Below are 15,148 nucleotides of genomic sequence, written 5' to 3' on the forward strand. Positions count from 1 at the left end.
AGCAACGCGACTGACCGGAGATGAGCAAGTGTTTCGAACCGTAACCGTCTATTATAAATTATACAAAACCTCCGGTATGACTAATATTAGTGACCAATAATTGTGTTGCCTGCGTAACTGTTACTGTTTACAATTTCATGTTTATACTATAATTCTTCTCTAAACAAAATTCTCAAGACAGGTCAAAAAAAGGTAAATCCACAGACGTATTCTAAACGGTTTTAATTCACCTAAACAAATTAAATAACATATAATACAAGGTGTGTCTTTGATTATTAGAAAGCCTATTATCAACATTATTTAAATACAGTATCCATTGTTTGTGTGTAGAGTGTTGGGCAGCAAAGAGTAGTTCTCCTTATTCCTTATTCAAGTCAATACAAATCCAAGCACATCATCATCATCATCATCATCATAGGAAACTGTATACTGAATTGAGTTCAGGCCGAGTCTGGTTACACTTCACATCTGAACACCGGCTGATGTTTGTGTGTCGGGCAGGAACACAAGCAGCTCTCCTCAGACTCTTCTCTCTGGCACACACTCCAAACCTGAGGGAGGGGAGGAGGGGGAGGGGAGGAGGGGGAGGGGAGGAGGGGGAGGGGAGAGGAGGGGGAGGGGAGGAGGGGGAGGGGAGAGGAGGGGGAGGGGAGGAGGGGAGGGGGAGGGAAGGAGGGAGAGAGGGCGTTAGGGAGGGAAGGAGAGGAGGTGGGGTAGAAATCACCAATATCAACATTTTAGGAATACTTCTAGAAATACTGAATGTGTTAACCATTGAAAAAAAACATTCCATCAACCTAAGACAGTAACTTTATATAGATATTTCGTATCTTTGTTTACCTTTATAAAACCATTAGTGAGGGGCAGGGCTGGTAGGCGGGGCCTAGGGGTTGCTAGGGAACTGTCCGTGTGTGTTGATGGACTGCTGCAGCTTCTCTTCTTTGGCCCGTCTGCTGTGGCAGAGCTGAGGAGGAGGGGAGAGAGAAGGAGAAGAGAAGTGGGGGAGGAAGAGAGAGAAGAAGAAGAGAGGGGGGGGAGGAAGAGAGAGAAGGAGAAGAGAAGTGGGGGGGAGGAAGAGGAGAGAAAGGAGGATGAGGAAATGTTACATTTTGTTCACATCAAACTTTATTCTCTCTCCCTCTCCCCTACCTCCTTATCTCCCTCCCTCTCTCCTTCTCTTCCTCCCTCCCTCTCTCTTTCCCTCCTTCCCTCTCCCTTCCTCTCTCTCTTTCCCTCCCTCCTACCGTTCTCTTCTCCATGAAGCTGGACAGGAAGTCGTCTATCTCTGTTCTCCCTTCCAGGAAGTTCTCTGCCGTTTCCTCCGACTCCTCCTCTGCCTGGTGAGCTGCCACCTTCAGCCTGGCCTGCAGGGCGCTCAGACTGCAGCCCTGCAGAGGGGGGAGGGGGGAGAGGTTGGAGGGGGGTGTAGCCTGAGGGGGAGAGGTTGGAGGGGGGTGTAGCCTGAGGGGGAGAGGTTGGAGGGGGGTGTAGCCTGAGGGGGAGAGGTTGGAGGGGGGTGTAGCCTGAGGGGGAGAGGTTGGAGGGGGGTGTAGCCTGAGGGGGAGAGGTTGGAGGGGGGTGTAGCCTGAGGGGGAGAGGTTGGAGGGGGGTGTAGCCTGAGGGGGAGAGGTTGGAGGGGGGTGTAGCCTGAGGGGGAGAGGTTGGAGGGGGGTGTAGCCTGAGGGGGAGAGGTTGGAGGGGGCTACTACAGGACCAGGACGAGTAAGAGGAACAGGAAGTGTGCATGGCGCCTCTCACCTCACTGAGCTCATGCTGCCTCTGCATCTTGGTCTCGAAGGCTGACTTCATCTGGGTCAGCTGTTCATACTGTCAACAACAACATCAGTGAGTCTACTTCCTGTTTGTACTGTCATGTGACCCTGACTAGTTCCTGTGTGGGCGTGTCCACCTCACCTTGAAGAGCATCTCCTGCCTCTTCCCCTCCAGCTGGGGCTCCAGGTGCAGGTTCTTCTCTGGAACCAGAGAACACGGCACACATTATTGTGTCTAGCCTGAGCTAAAGTGAAACAGAAAGAGGCTTGAGCCGGCTCTGAGGACAGCGCTGCTGTTAGTATAGCGCTGCAGATCAGGATCCATGATCAGGATCACATGATCAGGGAAGCAGGAAGTGATGGTGAAGAAACAGGAAGTGAGGTACTCACTGGCCATGTCTACGATGCTGGTGACCAGCTGCTCCTTGTCGGAGGTGATCTGTTTAAGCTGCGGCAGACACACAAACAGCTCCAGCAGCAAGTCCTCCTGCTCACTCAGCTCCTTCAGCTGGGGCACACTGACACACACACACACACACACCAGGACACACACACACCAGGACACACACCAGGACACACACACCAGGACACACACACACACCACACCAGGACACACACCCCAGGACACAGAGGGACATGGTTAGGACAGGTCAGACTCCAGAGTGTCAGCCCGGCAGCATGTGGTGATTCTGAGGCAGGCTGTACCTCATCTCCACCAGCTCAGGAAACGACTCTGGGATCTCAGGCATCCTGTACATGTGGCCATTCATCCCAGCCTGCAGGAGACGGGGCAAGAGAGGAGCAGAAGAGGCAGAGAGAGAGAGGCAGAGAGAGGAGAGAGAGAAAGGCAGAGAGAGAGAGAGCGAGAGCGAGGAGAGATGCGGAGATGCGGTGGTGTTATGGTCTTGAACATCAGACACCTCCTGTGGAGTATACTTTGACCTGAGCATGTGTTTACATCACAGAGAGTGTGTGTGTGTGTGTGTGTGTGTGTGTGTGTGTGTACCTGGTGCTCGGCCGTGGGGACGGGGAGGGGCAGGTCTGTGATGAGGCCGTAAGCGGGGGCCGCTGCTCTGGGAGGGCCGTGGGGGGGCTCCAGGCCCGGGTGGGACGGGGGGGCACCCCCAGGGGGGCGGGGGCCATAGTGGTACCCCTGGGGGGGGTAGGGTGGCATGGCTGACGGCTTGTACATGCTACTGCAGACGGGAGAGGAGGAGGAGGAGTTGGAGGAGGAGACGAGGAGGAGAGGAGAAGGAGAGGAGGAGTTGGAGGAGGAGACGAGGAGGAGAGGAGAAGGAGAGGAGGAGTTGGAGGAGGAGACGAGGAGGAGAGGAGGAGTTGGAGGAGAGGAGGAGAAACAAGGAGAGGATGAAGAGGAAGGAGAGGATGAAGGTGATATTGTAAGTTATATTCTCCAGACACTCATAGCAGCGTTGAAGCTGGTCTTTGTCTCTGGTCCCTTCCTCCAATCTCAGATCTCATGCTTGGATTTGATGGTGTTTCTTGTGATTCGTGAATTTCCCTTTGTGATGAAGTAAGGTCACATGACGAGTGTGTAGTCATGTGACAGGTACTCACTACTGGAAGCCGGAGGTGCCAGACATCAGGACAGGTGGACTCTTCCAGAACTCATCCAGAACACTCTGTACCACCTTCCCCAGGTCAGAGTGCATTCCAAACTACACACACACACACACACACACACACGTCATCAGCAGTAAAAAAAAAAACACAAAACAACTAATATAGCTTCTCTGTGAGGGTATGGAGGCTATGAAGTTCAGCCTGTGATACAGCTTGCTGTGTGTGTGCATGTGTCTGAGTGTGTATGTGTGATGTGTGTACGCATGCGTAGAGACACGGTATCAGAGGAACAGCGCTGGCAGCGTGGAGGAGACTTACGTTGACGATGGCGGGGCTGGAGACTAAGGTGCCATTGTTGCTGTCCACAAGGTGGTGCCCCACTGGGGGGTACACACTCACCACGGGCTTCTCCTGGGGGAACTGGGGGGGCAGCAGTCTGCAGGGGGGGAGGACAGCGGTCGGTCAAGATAAACACTCAAGCCAGGCTGTTAATGTTTAGAGAGGAGTCAACAGCTTCACCAGCACTCAGGGAGTAAGCCCATCCTGTAAACAGGTGGCTGTGTTTAGGACAGATAGACGCAAGCAAGGACTCACATGTTGACACTAATGGTGGAGTTGTTGACCGTGAAAGGTATTCTGTATTCCACATCTTTCTGGATCTCTGTTAGGCTGTGGAAGCACACAGACGCATTCAGAAAAACACACATTTACTCTTCTACAGTCAACTGTCCGTGTGGCGTCTGTCTAATGTCACCATGATAAGCCCACACAATGACATCTGTACACCTAGTAGAACCTATTAGGGAAAACGTATTGCGAGGAAGGACAGAGCAGTCATACTATGTCAATCTCAACATCAACAACACTACAGCTACTGCTAAATGAGATCCTGACGAACGGGAGTTTGCTAAAAGGTTTGTATATTATCCACAGGGAGCATTCGCTCCGTTCTCCTTCTAGTAAACAATGATAATACTTTAAGGTGAGAATCTACTCCCGTTGTTCGACAGTGTTCCTGTGAGTGGCCACAGTGACTCACTAACGTCAACAAGCTAACATAGCATCAAGCGAATTACGTTGATAGCTCCCTTGTTACTGATAGCTTGCTAGCATGCAATCTAAACTGACTCTATAGCTTACCAACCAGTCAAGGACCAAGTTAGCTTGCAACATGACGTTCAAGAGTGTGTTAGCGGCGCTAGCTAACTGACATGGGTACCTGGAGTGGGCAGTTTTCAGGCTCTCGATCTGTCGCTGTCTCTGTTGCTGTAGGCTGTTGATAGGTGGGGAAGGTCCGGAGCCCTTGGATGAGGAGAAAAGCCAGTTCATCCTCTTCTGGCTTGGCACAAACTAAACTCAATGGCTCCGCTAATTTAAGAGCAAGTCAGCGCTAGCTATGGAGCCTTAACAAAAGAAACGCGTCCACAAAAAACTAAACAAAAAAAACACACTGAGATTTTGGGGTAGCAATAGATGGCTAGCTTGTTCACTCTTACTAGCTTGTTCAAGCATTCGCTTTTCTACGTTACAAAACAATTACATATTCTTCATGTGAATGTAAATTAACGATGTCGTCTTGGATAAAGAGGCACATATCCAAATATAGCAGTGTCATTCGTGGAAGGCTTAGCTAAGAACTACCGAGCACACACGGACATTAGGAAGAAAACAAGCTCTGTGTTTGTGGGCACGAGCCTGATTAAGTCGTTTGTGTACTACGTCATCCAACGTAAAAACACAAAGTACACAAGACAGGGATTTAACACGTTCACATTACATATACGACGTTTTAAAACGTACAGAAGACAATGTTTAAAAACACAAAATATTTCAATAAAGATTCGAACGAATAATTAAGATAAAATAGTTCCAATCATCTAAGAATCTAATTCCAATATTCCTCTCCCAACAGTTCAAAGGTAATTGCACATTTTTCTGATGTCACGCATAGTTCCGTTTGGGACATGCACACACCATGTACGAACAGTATGTTCAGTGAAAAAAGGGCGGATTGTGACACTCAAAAACCTAAAACGTGCACAAATGTCTAGGCCAACGATTCTCAACCTATGGGCCGCTGTTTCATACAAAAGTATGAAAAATGTATTAATGTCAAAATATTTATATATACCTGCGGTATATAAAACCGCAACTCTAGATAGTTTCAAAGAACCAACTCTATAGGCAACCCACTTGACTAACAAAATAACACAGTACGTGCCCTTTGACAAATTAAACTGAACATCGTATCACTAAATTTTAACCTCAATCTCTTATTAACATCAGTGTAACCACTCTGATCATATTCCCTCCCTCAATGCTCCACGAGGAAGCAAAGAACGGTCATCAATGGCAGAAAGCGTATGAACTGAATCATTACTCTAAGCCCGCTTCGCGCTCAGAAGGGAATATCGCATCTCATCATCGTGGATAGCGAGACCAAACACTTTAGAAACACAATTCGCAAGTCAAGAACTATAGAAATGATCCCTGAAAGTATAGTCTTAACGAATCTACAGGCGAGAGGGGGACGGCATTTAAACCGAAGTCATTCACACTGACGGTGACAAACCAAAACATTAAACTAAGCATTCGGGTACAGCTTGACTGTACAAACCTAACCGTGTAAATAAAACTAACCCAAAACAGCGTACTGGACATCAAATATGTATTATTCTAAATTATTTCTAGTACCCACAATACATTGCTGATGGAAACCTAAGCGTCAGCACGTTTCGATGGTGTTAACTTGATGAGCTTGTGTAGTTCTGTCAACGTTCTTTATTTACATTATGCTGACTGCGTCTACTACGGACCAATCACATTCAAGCGGTGCTCAATTTGTATTTGTATTACCGCCTCACTACAATAATTTTATTAATAAAATAATCACCACTACCAATATTATTATTTAACAATTTAAGGACTACCACTCTGATCATATTCCCTCCCTCAATACTCCACGAGGAAGCAAAGAACGGTCATCAATGGCAGAAAGCGTATGAACTGAATCATTACTCTAAGCCCGCTTCGCGCTCAGAAGGGAATATCGCATCTCATCATCGTGGATAGCGAGACCAAACACTTTAGAAACACATTTCGCAAGTCAAGAACTATAGAAATGATCCCTGAAAGTATAGTCTTAACGTATATACAGGCGAGAGGGGGACGGCATTTAAACCGAAGTCATTCACACTGACGGTGACAAACCAAAACATTAAACTAAGCATTCAGGTACAGCTTGACTGTACAAACCTAACCGTGTAAATAAAACTAACCCAAAACAGCGTACTGGACATCAAGTATTATTCTAAATGATTTCTAGTACCCACAATACATTGCTGATGGAAACCTAAGCGTCAGCACGTTTCGATGGTAGGAACATGAGAGTTCAGTCACGTTAACTTGATGAGCTTGTGTAGTATTGTCAACGTTGTTTATTAACATTATGCTGACTATTTCGATCTGCGTGTACTATGGACCAATCACATTCAAGCATTGCTCAATTTGTATTTGTATTACCACCTCACAACAACATCTTTTGTAACAATGTAGTCACCACTACAAATATTATTATTTAACAATTTAAGGACTACCACTCTGATCATATTCCCTCCCTCAATGCTCCACGAGGAAGCAAAGAACGGTCATCAATGGCAGAAAGCGTATGAACTGAATCATTACTCTAAGCCCGCTTCGCGCTCAGAAGGGAATATCGCATCTCATCATCGTGGATAGCGAGACCAAACACTTTAGAAACACATTTCGCAAGTCAAGAACTATAGAAATGATCCCTGAAAGTATAGTCTTAACGTATATACAGGCGAGAGGGGGACGGCATTTAAACCGAAGTCATTCACACTGACGGTGACAAACCAAAATATTAAACTAAGCATTCAAGTACAGCTTGACTGTACAATCCTAACCGTGTGAATAAAAGTAACCCAATACAGCGTACTGGACATCAAATATGTATTATTCTAAATTATTTCTAGTACCCACAATACATTGCTGATGGAAACCTAAGCGTCAGCGTTTCGATGGGAGGAACATGAGTTCAGTTATGTTAACTTGATGAGCTTGTGTAGTGTTGTCAACGTTCTTGTAGCAAAACCATGTTATTATACTGTAACACGAACAAGCGAACCTTGATATGTTTGTTGGTTGACACACTAAATATATGTACATATAAAATATAAGAGAAATCTGACTCAATATAAGGCTTGTGTTCATGGCATGGGCTACTTGATCATTAATGCACACGATGACACCTCGCTAGCTTTTAGTGCGATAAATTATAAACACGGCTAACACAATCAATGAAATGATGTGAGATGAGTACATATCCATTCATACACATTCGAGTCAGCAACAGGTAGTGAAACACAGGAACGTACAAAAAGGCACTGAAATGTGTCACATGCAAGCATGTGGAGAGTAGGTGGGGGACTGTTACAAGAGCGCACTGGTACGTCGAGTATTTACACACTGAAACTATTACTACACACTTTAGTTCCGCCAGGAGTGGCTGTCATTGAAAGTATAAGGCTACTTTGTTGTGCGATGTCATAATACATCGTAAAATGTTTACGATTAACTCATAATTTCTTGGCATGAACTATTCATGAAACAACGACATAACTGAAAAGTATTGCATCACTACTGTAGTAACAAGCCAGAAATTGATGTAAAACCCAGTCCCAACTGCTGTATAGTCTAGTATTGGTCTAGTTCAGTAGTTAGCCTACTTTTCTGCCAAAGACTAATTTATACGATAAGGTCATTTAACCCATTTTATCAAATTAAGTTAGCCAAGATAATGAATTGGGGGCCAAAAATTACAACAAACTTCTCTATCCAAATTATTATAAGTCAAGTTGGACATTTTTCTGAATAAAGAGGTTGGCGGTTGGCAAAGTGTGAGAGCAGGGAAGTACGGAGGCCTTGAGTCCCTGCTACTAATACGTTCTGTAGCGGTTAAGCAAAGTAGCTAGAACTAGCAAACTAGCTCACCCGTTGACAGGGCGAAGCACTCCTACCCAAAAGTATAACGAATTGACAATGACATTCATCTTTATACTATGAATTTGTATATTCTTACTTAACATTCACATAAGTGTCACATAATCTACACTGACATGAAAGCACCTTCTAGAGCTAGCAGCCTAGCTCTAGCTAGCTATAGAACAGTCGTTGAACTTACCGCTACAAAATGATTCCGCTTTCCCCATTGACGAGAAAACATGTTTGCTAACAACTTATTTGGACGTTTCATTTGTTTGCAATCTAAAAACGTATAGAGCAATCAATCTGTAAAAAAATGTATGAAGTGGATAAAAGACTTGACAATTAGCTCGCAATATATTTAGAGCTAACGAAAAAATCGATCACAACTCTAGAGCTCGCTTTACTCGGCCAGTTGACCTAATTCGTGAATGATGCAGCCCTCATCATTACCGTGAGTTAAGATTCCGCCCACTCAGGTAATCAAGTTCAAACAAAAATGTTTTAATCATGCAATCAACACTATTTCATTTGCATTCTGTCCGTTATAATGACACACTAAACAAGGTTCAAATAGGTAAGTTGTATGGAATGTTCAATGAACATAATAAATCTTAAATATAAATTACCGATAGGAATGTAGCTACAGCATTCAATGAAATAACATGTAATCCTTCAAAAAAGTCTCTGGAGGTAGCCTTAATTCAGTTCATAAATCAATAAATCATATATCACAATCCAGTTTTGTGTACAGTATTGAAATAGTTAAATGACGTTGATTTGCTTGGTATAGGTGAAAAAGGCACACTTGATGTAATTCTAGTTCGACACCACCCAACTATTCAGTATGCTCTTGGCAATAAAGTGTAGAGAAAAAATAAATAAAATTAAAGGTCAAGACAGGAATTTAGTTTTGTAGGCAAGACAAATTAAGTTGAATAAAATATACATTTTTGAATAATCATAAATTCGTCATCTCTCTTTTTCCATTTCGCTAGGTCAATGATTCCTTCAATTTATTTAATATGGCTATTGCAGCGATCATGGTTAAGATATTTATATATGCTGGCCTTTACTGTACAACACTCTCAAGCATTTATACAAAAATACATATTTGGGACGACATGAGATGAAGATGGCATTCTATAGTCTTGCATTAATCACAGATTGTATGTTATTGTATTTGATCATTTCCAAGTCATTTATTAACGAGACAATAGTTGTGCGACGTCTTGTTCTATAGTGTCTCACTGCTGCGTAGCCGGCAGCTACGCACGGCCCCCCTTGGTCGTAGTTTGGTGGGACCGTGATGTAGCGGTGAGGAGCAGCCTGGGTGAAGGACCTGTGGTGCGGGAGGAGGTGGGGAGGAGCCAGGTTGACTCATCCGGGATGACAAGTGATGGACTGTGAGACTGACCTCACAGGGACTTCATTCATAACAGATTGTGTGCATGCTAGTTAACAGTGGAGAGCCCTGGTTAGGACTGGGTCATGACTCTTCCAATCAGGATTACACTCAGGGTTATTCGATTCTTTGTTTCTCCTCTTTTTCTCCTCCACTACTTCCTCCTCCTCCTCTCTCCTCCTCTTCTCTAGGTCTTCTTCTCCTCCTCTCTCCTCTCCTCCTCCTCCTCCTCTTGTCTAGGTCTTCTTCTCCTCTCTCCTCTTCCTCTCTCCTCCTCCTCCTCTCTCCTCCTCTTCTCTAGGTCTTCTTCTCCTCCTTCTCTCTCCTCCTCATACTTTCTCCTCCTCCTCTTCTAGAGGAGGAGGAGAGGAGGTCTTCTCCTCCTCTCTCCTCCTCTTCTCTAGGTCTTCTTCTCCTCCTCCTCCTCTCTCCTCTCCTCCTCCTCCTCTCCTCCTCTTCTCTAGGTCTTCTTCTCCTCCACTCTCCTCCTCCTCCTCTTCTCTAGGTCTTCTTCTCCTCTCTCCTCTTCCTCTCTCCTCCTCCTCCTCCTCCTCCTCCTCCTCCTCCTCCTCTTCTCTAGGTCTTCTTCTCCTCCTTCTCTCTCCTCCTCATACTCTCTCCTCCTCCTCTTCTCTAGGTCTTCTCCTCCTCTCTCCTCCTCTTCTCTCTCCTCCCCCTCTCTCCTCTTCTCTAGGTCTTCTCCTCCTCTCTGCTCCTCTTCTCTCTCCTCCTCCTCTCTCCTCTTCTCTAGGTCTTCTCGGTGAACCTCCTCCAGAGCTGGCGGACATGTTTCCTTCCTTCCGCCCTCACACAGGTGGGGAAGGACATGCCACGGGAGCTGCTCACCTGGTGCACAGGAGCCATCAACATGGGTTAACTACCAGGCGGGATTCAAATGGGAGTCAAATTGGGGTGTCTGAATGTGCATGTGAATCAAACACAGGATTCGAACAAAGAGTGAATCTGGATGCAGGGTCAACCTGAAGGAGCATGCGCAGTATTGACTGAGGGATTAGGAGGCTCCTTGATAGACACAGTTACAGCTCAGAAAGCCCTACAGGGGCTTGTCCCAGAGGTCAGGGGTTAGGGGTCAGAGGTCAGATACTTATCTGCCAGCCAGCTCCTTCTTCAGACACGACCTGAAGGAAGTGAACCTCTCCACAGCCTTGTAGCCCTGGGGTTAGCCAGCCAGAGAGAAGGAGGGAGGGAGAGAGATGGGGGGAGGGATGGAGAGAAGGGAGAGAGAAAGGGAGAGTGGGTGGGGAAAGAAAGAGAGAGACACAGAGCCAGAGAGAGGGGTGGGGGTGGCAGGTTAGAGAAAGACAGTAAGGTGTGAGAAGTGTGTTACTGTACTAGCAAGCCAAGGACTGTGATGCCAGAGAGGAAGAGGAGAACAGATATCCATGCTGCAAGGCAGGCAAGTGTTACTCAGCATCCACACACTGCCAACACAGGGCGCTGTACCCACATACACCACTAGGTGGCAGGCATATTCAATGAATAGAATTGCATTACTTTATTTCTTTTCTTTCTTTACTCTCCCCCCATCTCTCCCCCTCCCCTCATCCTTCTCCCTTGTCCCCCCCTCACCCTGGCTCCTCTGTGCAGCCTGTCCTTCATGATGCCGATGAACTCCTTGTAGCTGAGCTGGTCGTCGTGGTCCACGTCGAAGATCTTGAAGATGGTGTTGACCAGGTGTCGTGTCAGCTTCAGCCCCGTGGCCACATACACCGCCCGCGCAAACTCATCTGGGGGTGTGTGTGTGTGGGTGTGTGTGTGTGTGGGGGTGGGTGTGTGTGGGGGTGGGTGTGTGTGTGTGTGTGGGGGGGGGTGTGTGTGTGTGGGGGTGTATGTGTGTGTGTGTGGGGGTGTATGTGTGTGTGTGGGGGTGTATGTGTGTGTGTGTGTGTGTGGGGGTGTGTATGTGTGTGTGTGTGGGGGTGTATGTGTGTGTGTGGGGGTGTATGTGTGTGTGTGTGGGGGTGTATGTGTGTGGGGGTGTATGTGTGTGTGTGGGGGTGTATGTGTGTGTGTGTGGGGGTGTATGTGTGTGTGTGTGTGTGTGGGGGGGGTGTATGTATGTGTGTGTGTGGGGGGGGGAGGGGAGGGAATGAGGGATGTAGTTTGAGAGAAAGAGGTAAATAATTACAGTCATATACAGTAGCATGCTCTGATTGATGTTTCCAGTTTCCACTCATGGATTGACTAGGTAAGGGTCAACACCACACACACACACACGCACACACACACACACACACACACACACACACACACACACACACACACACACACACACACACACACACACACACCCACACACACACACACACACACACACAGCCCTACCCTGTCCTATGGATCTGCTGGCAAAGTTGTACATCTGCATGGCGATCGCAAAGTCCTCCAGGTTGTTGAGGAACTGGAAGAAGGAGCGGAACTCATCGAAGGTGATCCCCTGAATCACACACACACGCACACGCACACACACACACACACACACACAGAGGTTGGATCACACAGGAAAGCCGTTGACAGCATGACACACACGTTCCTCATCAGCCCACAGTACGGATCACCACACAGCTCATCCAACACGGTCACCACACAGCTCATCCAACACGGTCAACACGCAGCTCATCCAACACGGTCACCACGCAGCTCATCCAACACGGTCACCACGCAGCTCATCCAACACGGTCACCACGCAGCTCATCCAACACGGTCAACACGCAGCTCATCCAACACGGTCAACACGCAGCTCATCCAACACGGTCAACACGCAGCTCATCCAACACGGTCACCACGCAGCTCATCCAACACGGTCAACACGCAGCTCATCCAACACGGTCAACACGCAGCTCATCCAACACGGTCACCACGCAGCTCATCCAACACGGTCAACACGCAGCTCATCCAACACGGTCAACACGCAGCTCCAACTGCAGCTGCCTCGGGTGCGCATGCTGACCCCTGACCCCATGCAAGGCCAGTGTGGGCGGAGCTGACAGATTAAGCCACGCCCCCAGGTGCAGGTCATCTACATGACATCACCGTCAGGACTGTCTGAGGTCGTAGGGGACACAGGTCTGGTTACGATGATAAGAAACAATGTAACAATAACAGATGAGCCGAATGTACTCTAATGCAAATCATTCTAAGCTGTATGAGAACATCTGTCGATGGTGCATGAAAACCCAGTGGTCTCATCAGACTGGAGGAAAATAGAGATGATGATAATAACAACAACAACAACAAGCAGACACGTGCACCAGTGCAGACGGAGGTAGTTGCATCATAGCTACCAACCTCCTGCCTCTGTGGGAGGAGAAGAGGAGGAGGAGAATAAGAAGAGGAGATGGAGAAGGAGAGGTAGAAGGAGGTGAATAAGAAAAGAAGAGAAGGAGAAGAGGAGGAGGAGAGGTAGAAGGAGGTGAATAAGAAGAAGAGAGGGAGGAGAAGAGGAGGAGGTGAATAAGAAGAGGAGATGGAGAAGGAGAGGTAGAAGGAGGTGAATAAGAAAAGAAGAGAAGGAGAAGAGGAGGAGGAGAGGTAGAAGGAGGTGAATAAGAAGAAGAGATGGAGGAGAAGAGGAGGAGGAGAGGTAGAAGGAGGTGAATAAGAAGAAGAGAGGGAGGAGAAGAGGAGGAGGAGAGGTAGAAGGAGGTGAATAAGAAGAAGAGATGGAGGAGAAGAGGGAAAACATGAAAGGGAGGAGAAGGAAAAGGAGAAGAGAAAGCGAAGAGGAGAGGAAAGAGTGGGAGGAGAGGAGAGAGGGAGGAGAGGAGAGAGGGAGGAGAGGAGAGAGGGAGGACCCAGAAAAACAGGGTTGTACAGGCAGAAAGAACATACACACAGCACATCTGAGCTCCGCTTCTCACATTAAGGAAAGATACAAGAGCACATCTGAAGGATGAAGAGCACATCTGAAGGATGAAGAGCACATCTGAAGGGAGGATGAAGAGCACATCTGAAGGATGAAGAGCACATCTGAAGGGAGGATGAAGAGCACATCTGAAGGATGAAGAGCACATCTGAAGGGAGGATGAAGAGCACATCTGAAGGATGAAGAGCACATCTGAAGGGAGGATGAAGAGCACATCTGAAGGGAGGATGAAGAGCACATCTGAAGGGAGGATGAGGAGCACATCTGAAGGGAGGATGAAGAGCACATCTGAGGGGAGGATGAAGAGCACATCTGAAGGATGAAGAGCACATCTGAAGGATGAGGAGCACATCTGAAGGATGAAGAGCACATCTGAAGGATGAGGAGCACATCTGAAGGGAGGATGAAGAGCACATCTGAAGGGAGGATGAAGAGCACATCTGAAGAGAGGATGAAGAGCACATCTGAAGGATGAACACAAGGGCACACGTGCTTGTTTCTAGTCTTGGAGAGTTTGGAGGTAAAGTGCAGAGTGGCCAGAATAGATTATTCTGTTGTTTCTCCAGGCATGACCAGAGAGACACATTTACACACAGCGCAAGCAGTCACACACTACTAACAACACACACATCGATCTGCTACTAGTTGCAAAATGTCATAATGATCGATTGCATAACTTTGGAGGGCAGAGAGTCTTGGCATGTTAGCTAGCTTATTGAACTTTCTCCAGAGTAAAACTTAATGTCCAGTTCAGCATGCAGATATAAATCTATGAACATTATCTGGAGCTACAGACCTGATAAGCACTGACCAACTAGCTAGCAATCAGGTTAGCATGGCTAACTATCTCTACAGTAGTGTATGAGCTGATATATACATCATCTCTGTAAGTGAGCGTGTGTGTTTGAGTGTGTGTGTGTGAGTGAGTGTGACTTTCACAGCAAAATAACGCATGTCCGTGAGGAAGAACAGCTTGTCAATCAGTCAGCGTGTTTCAAAACCACAGGGTCACTGACGCTGTGAAGTGTGTGTGTGTGTGATGGGGTGTGAGAATCCACTTCTTCTTGACTACAAGGTGTCAGGCTGATACAGGCTTGAGTGACAGGTTCCATAGTGATGGGGCGGTAGTGCGCTCAACCATGTGTGTGTGGTGTGTGTGTGGTGTGTGTGTGTGTGTCTGAGAGAAAGAGAGATCTGGGGGACATGAGATCCAGCCTCTGCTAGTCACTCAGTGGAGCGTTCAGGTGAGAAGGGGAAGGAAGAGGGGGAGGGGGGTAAGAGAAGCCTGGGGCAACACTGGGGGGTAGGGTGGTTTGAGGGAGGAGGGGGAGGTGAGGGGGTAAGGGTGGATCATCCATATGGCACCTGATTGAATTCCGTAGCCATCAGGCCTTTAGTTTGTAGTTATCCTTTGACCAGCTTCCTATTTAACTATGACCGGAAATTAAGAATTACTCTTACGTGTAAATGTAAGTTCCTGAATATACTACATTCTAGATT

General features: G+C 47.1%; 2 protein-coding genes and 3 non-coding genes across 9 annotated transcripts in view; all 5 read right to left on the reverse strand.

Annotated features, from left to right (window-relative positions):
• Positions 1–207: 207 nt before the first annotated feature.
• On the reverse strand, positions 208–8,783 carry vps37a (VPS37A subunit of ESCRT-I). Of its 2 annotated transcripts, XM_062483917.1 has the most exons (13): positions 8,560–8,783; positions 4,576–4,658; positions 3,951–4,025; positions 3,675–3,792; positions 3,351–3,451; positions 2,779–2,968; positions 2,478–2,548; positions 2,163–2,290; positions 1,915–1,973; positions 1,759–1,827; positions 1,245–1,388; positions 841–964; positions 208–551 (listed from the first exon to the last, which is right to left on the reverse strand). In XM_062483917.1, exons 1-12 carry the CDS (start codon positions 8,629–8,631, stop codon positions 884–886), a joined length of 1,191 nt encoding a protein of 396 aa, XP_062339901.1. In that variant the 5' UTR covers positions 8,632–8,783; the 3' UTR covers positions 208–551; positions 841–883. The 2 variants fall into 2 exon arrangements, with proteins under 2 accessions (XP_062339901.1, XP_062339902.1); XM_062483918.1 differs by lacking the exon at positions 8,560–8,783 and having other exon boundaries at positions 4,576–5,062.
• On the reverse strand, positions 5,647–5,862 carry LOC134039111 (small nucleolar RNA U3). The gene has a single exon (XR_009932745.1). It is a non-coding gene; the product is annotated as a small nucleolar RNA U3 (small nucleolar RNA).
• On the reverse strand, positions 6,285–6,500 carry LOC134039112 (small nucleolar RNA U3). The gene has a single exon (XR_009932746.1). It is a non-coding gene; the product is annotated as a small nucleolar RNA U3 (small nucleolar RNA).
• Positions 6,951–7,166, reverse strand: LOC134039106 (small nucleolar RNA U3). The gene has a single exon (XR_009932741.1). It is a non-coding gene; the product is annotated as a small nucleolar RNA U3 (small nucleolar RNA).
• A 1,687-nt stretch (positions 8,784–10,470) lies between the features above and the next one.
• Positions 10,471–15,148, reverse strand: part of micu3a (mitochondrial calcium uptake family, member 3a) — a 19,333-nt gene continuing 14,655 nt past the window's right edge. For all 4 annotated transcript variants that reach the window (XM_062484544.1, XM_062484547.1, XM_062484545.1 and 1 more), the window contains 3 exons: positions 12,112–12,220; positions 11,356–11,513; positions 10,471–10,939 (listed from right to left, as the gene is read on the reverse strand). In XM_062484544.1, coding sequence (XP_062340528.1) covers positions 10,871–10,939; positions 11,356–11,513; positions 12,112–12,220 — 336 coding nt within the window. In that variant the 3' untranslated portion in view covers positions 10,471–10,870. The remainder of the gene's footprint in view (positions 10,940–11,355; positions 11,514–12,111; positions 12,221–15,148) is intronic.

Source organism: Osmerus eperlanus, chromosome 18, assembly GCF_963692335.1.
Source record: "Osmerus eperlanus chromosome 18, fOsmEpe2.1, whole genome shotgun sequence".
Lineage (NCBI taxonomy): Eukaryota > Metazoa > Chordata > Actinopteri > Osmeriformes > Osmeridae > Osmerus > Osmerus eperlanus.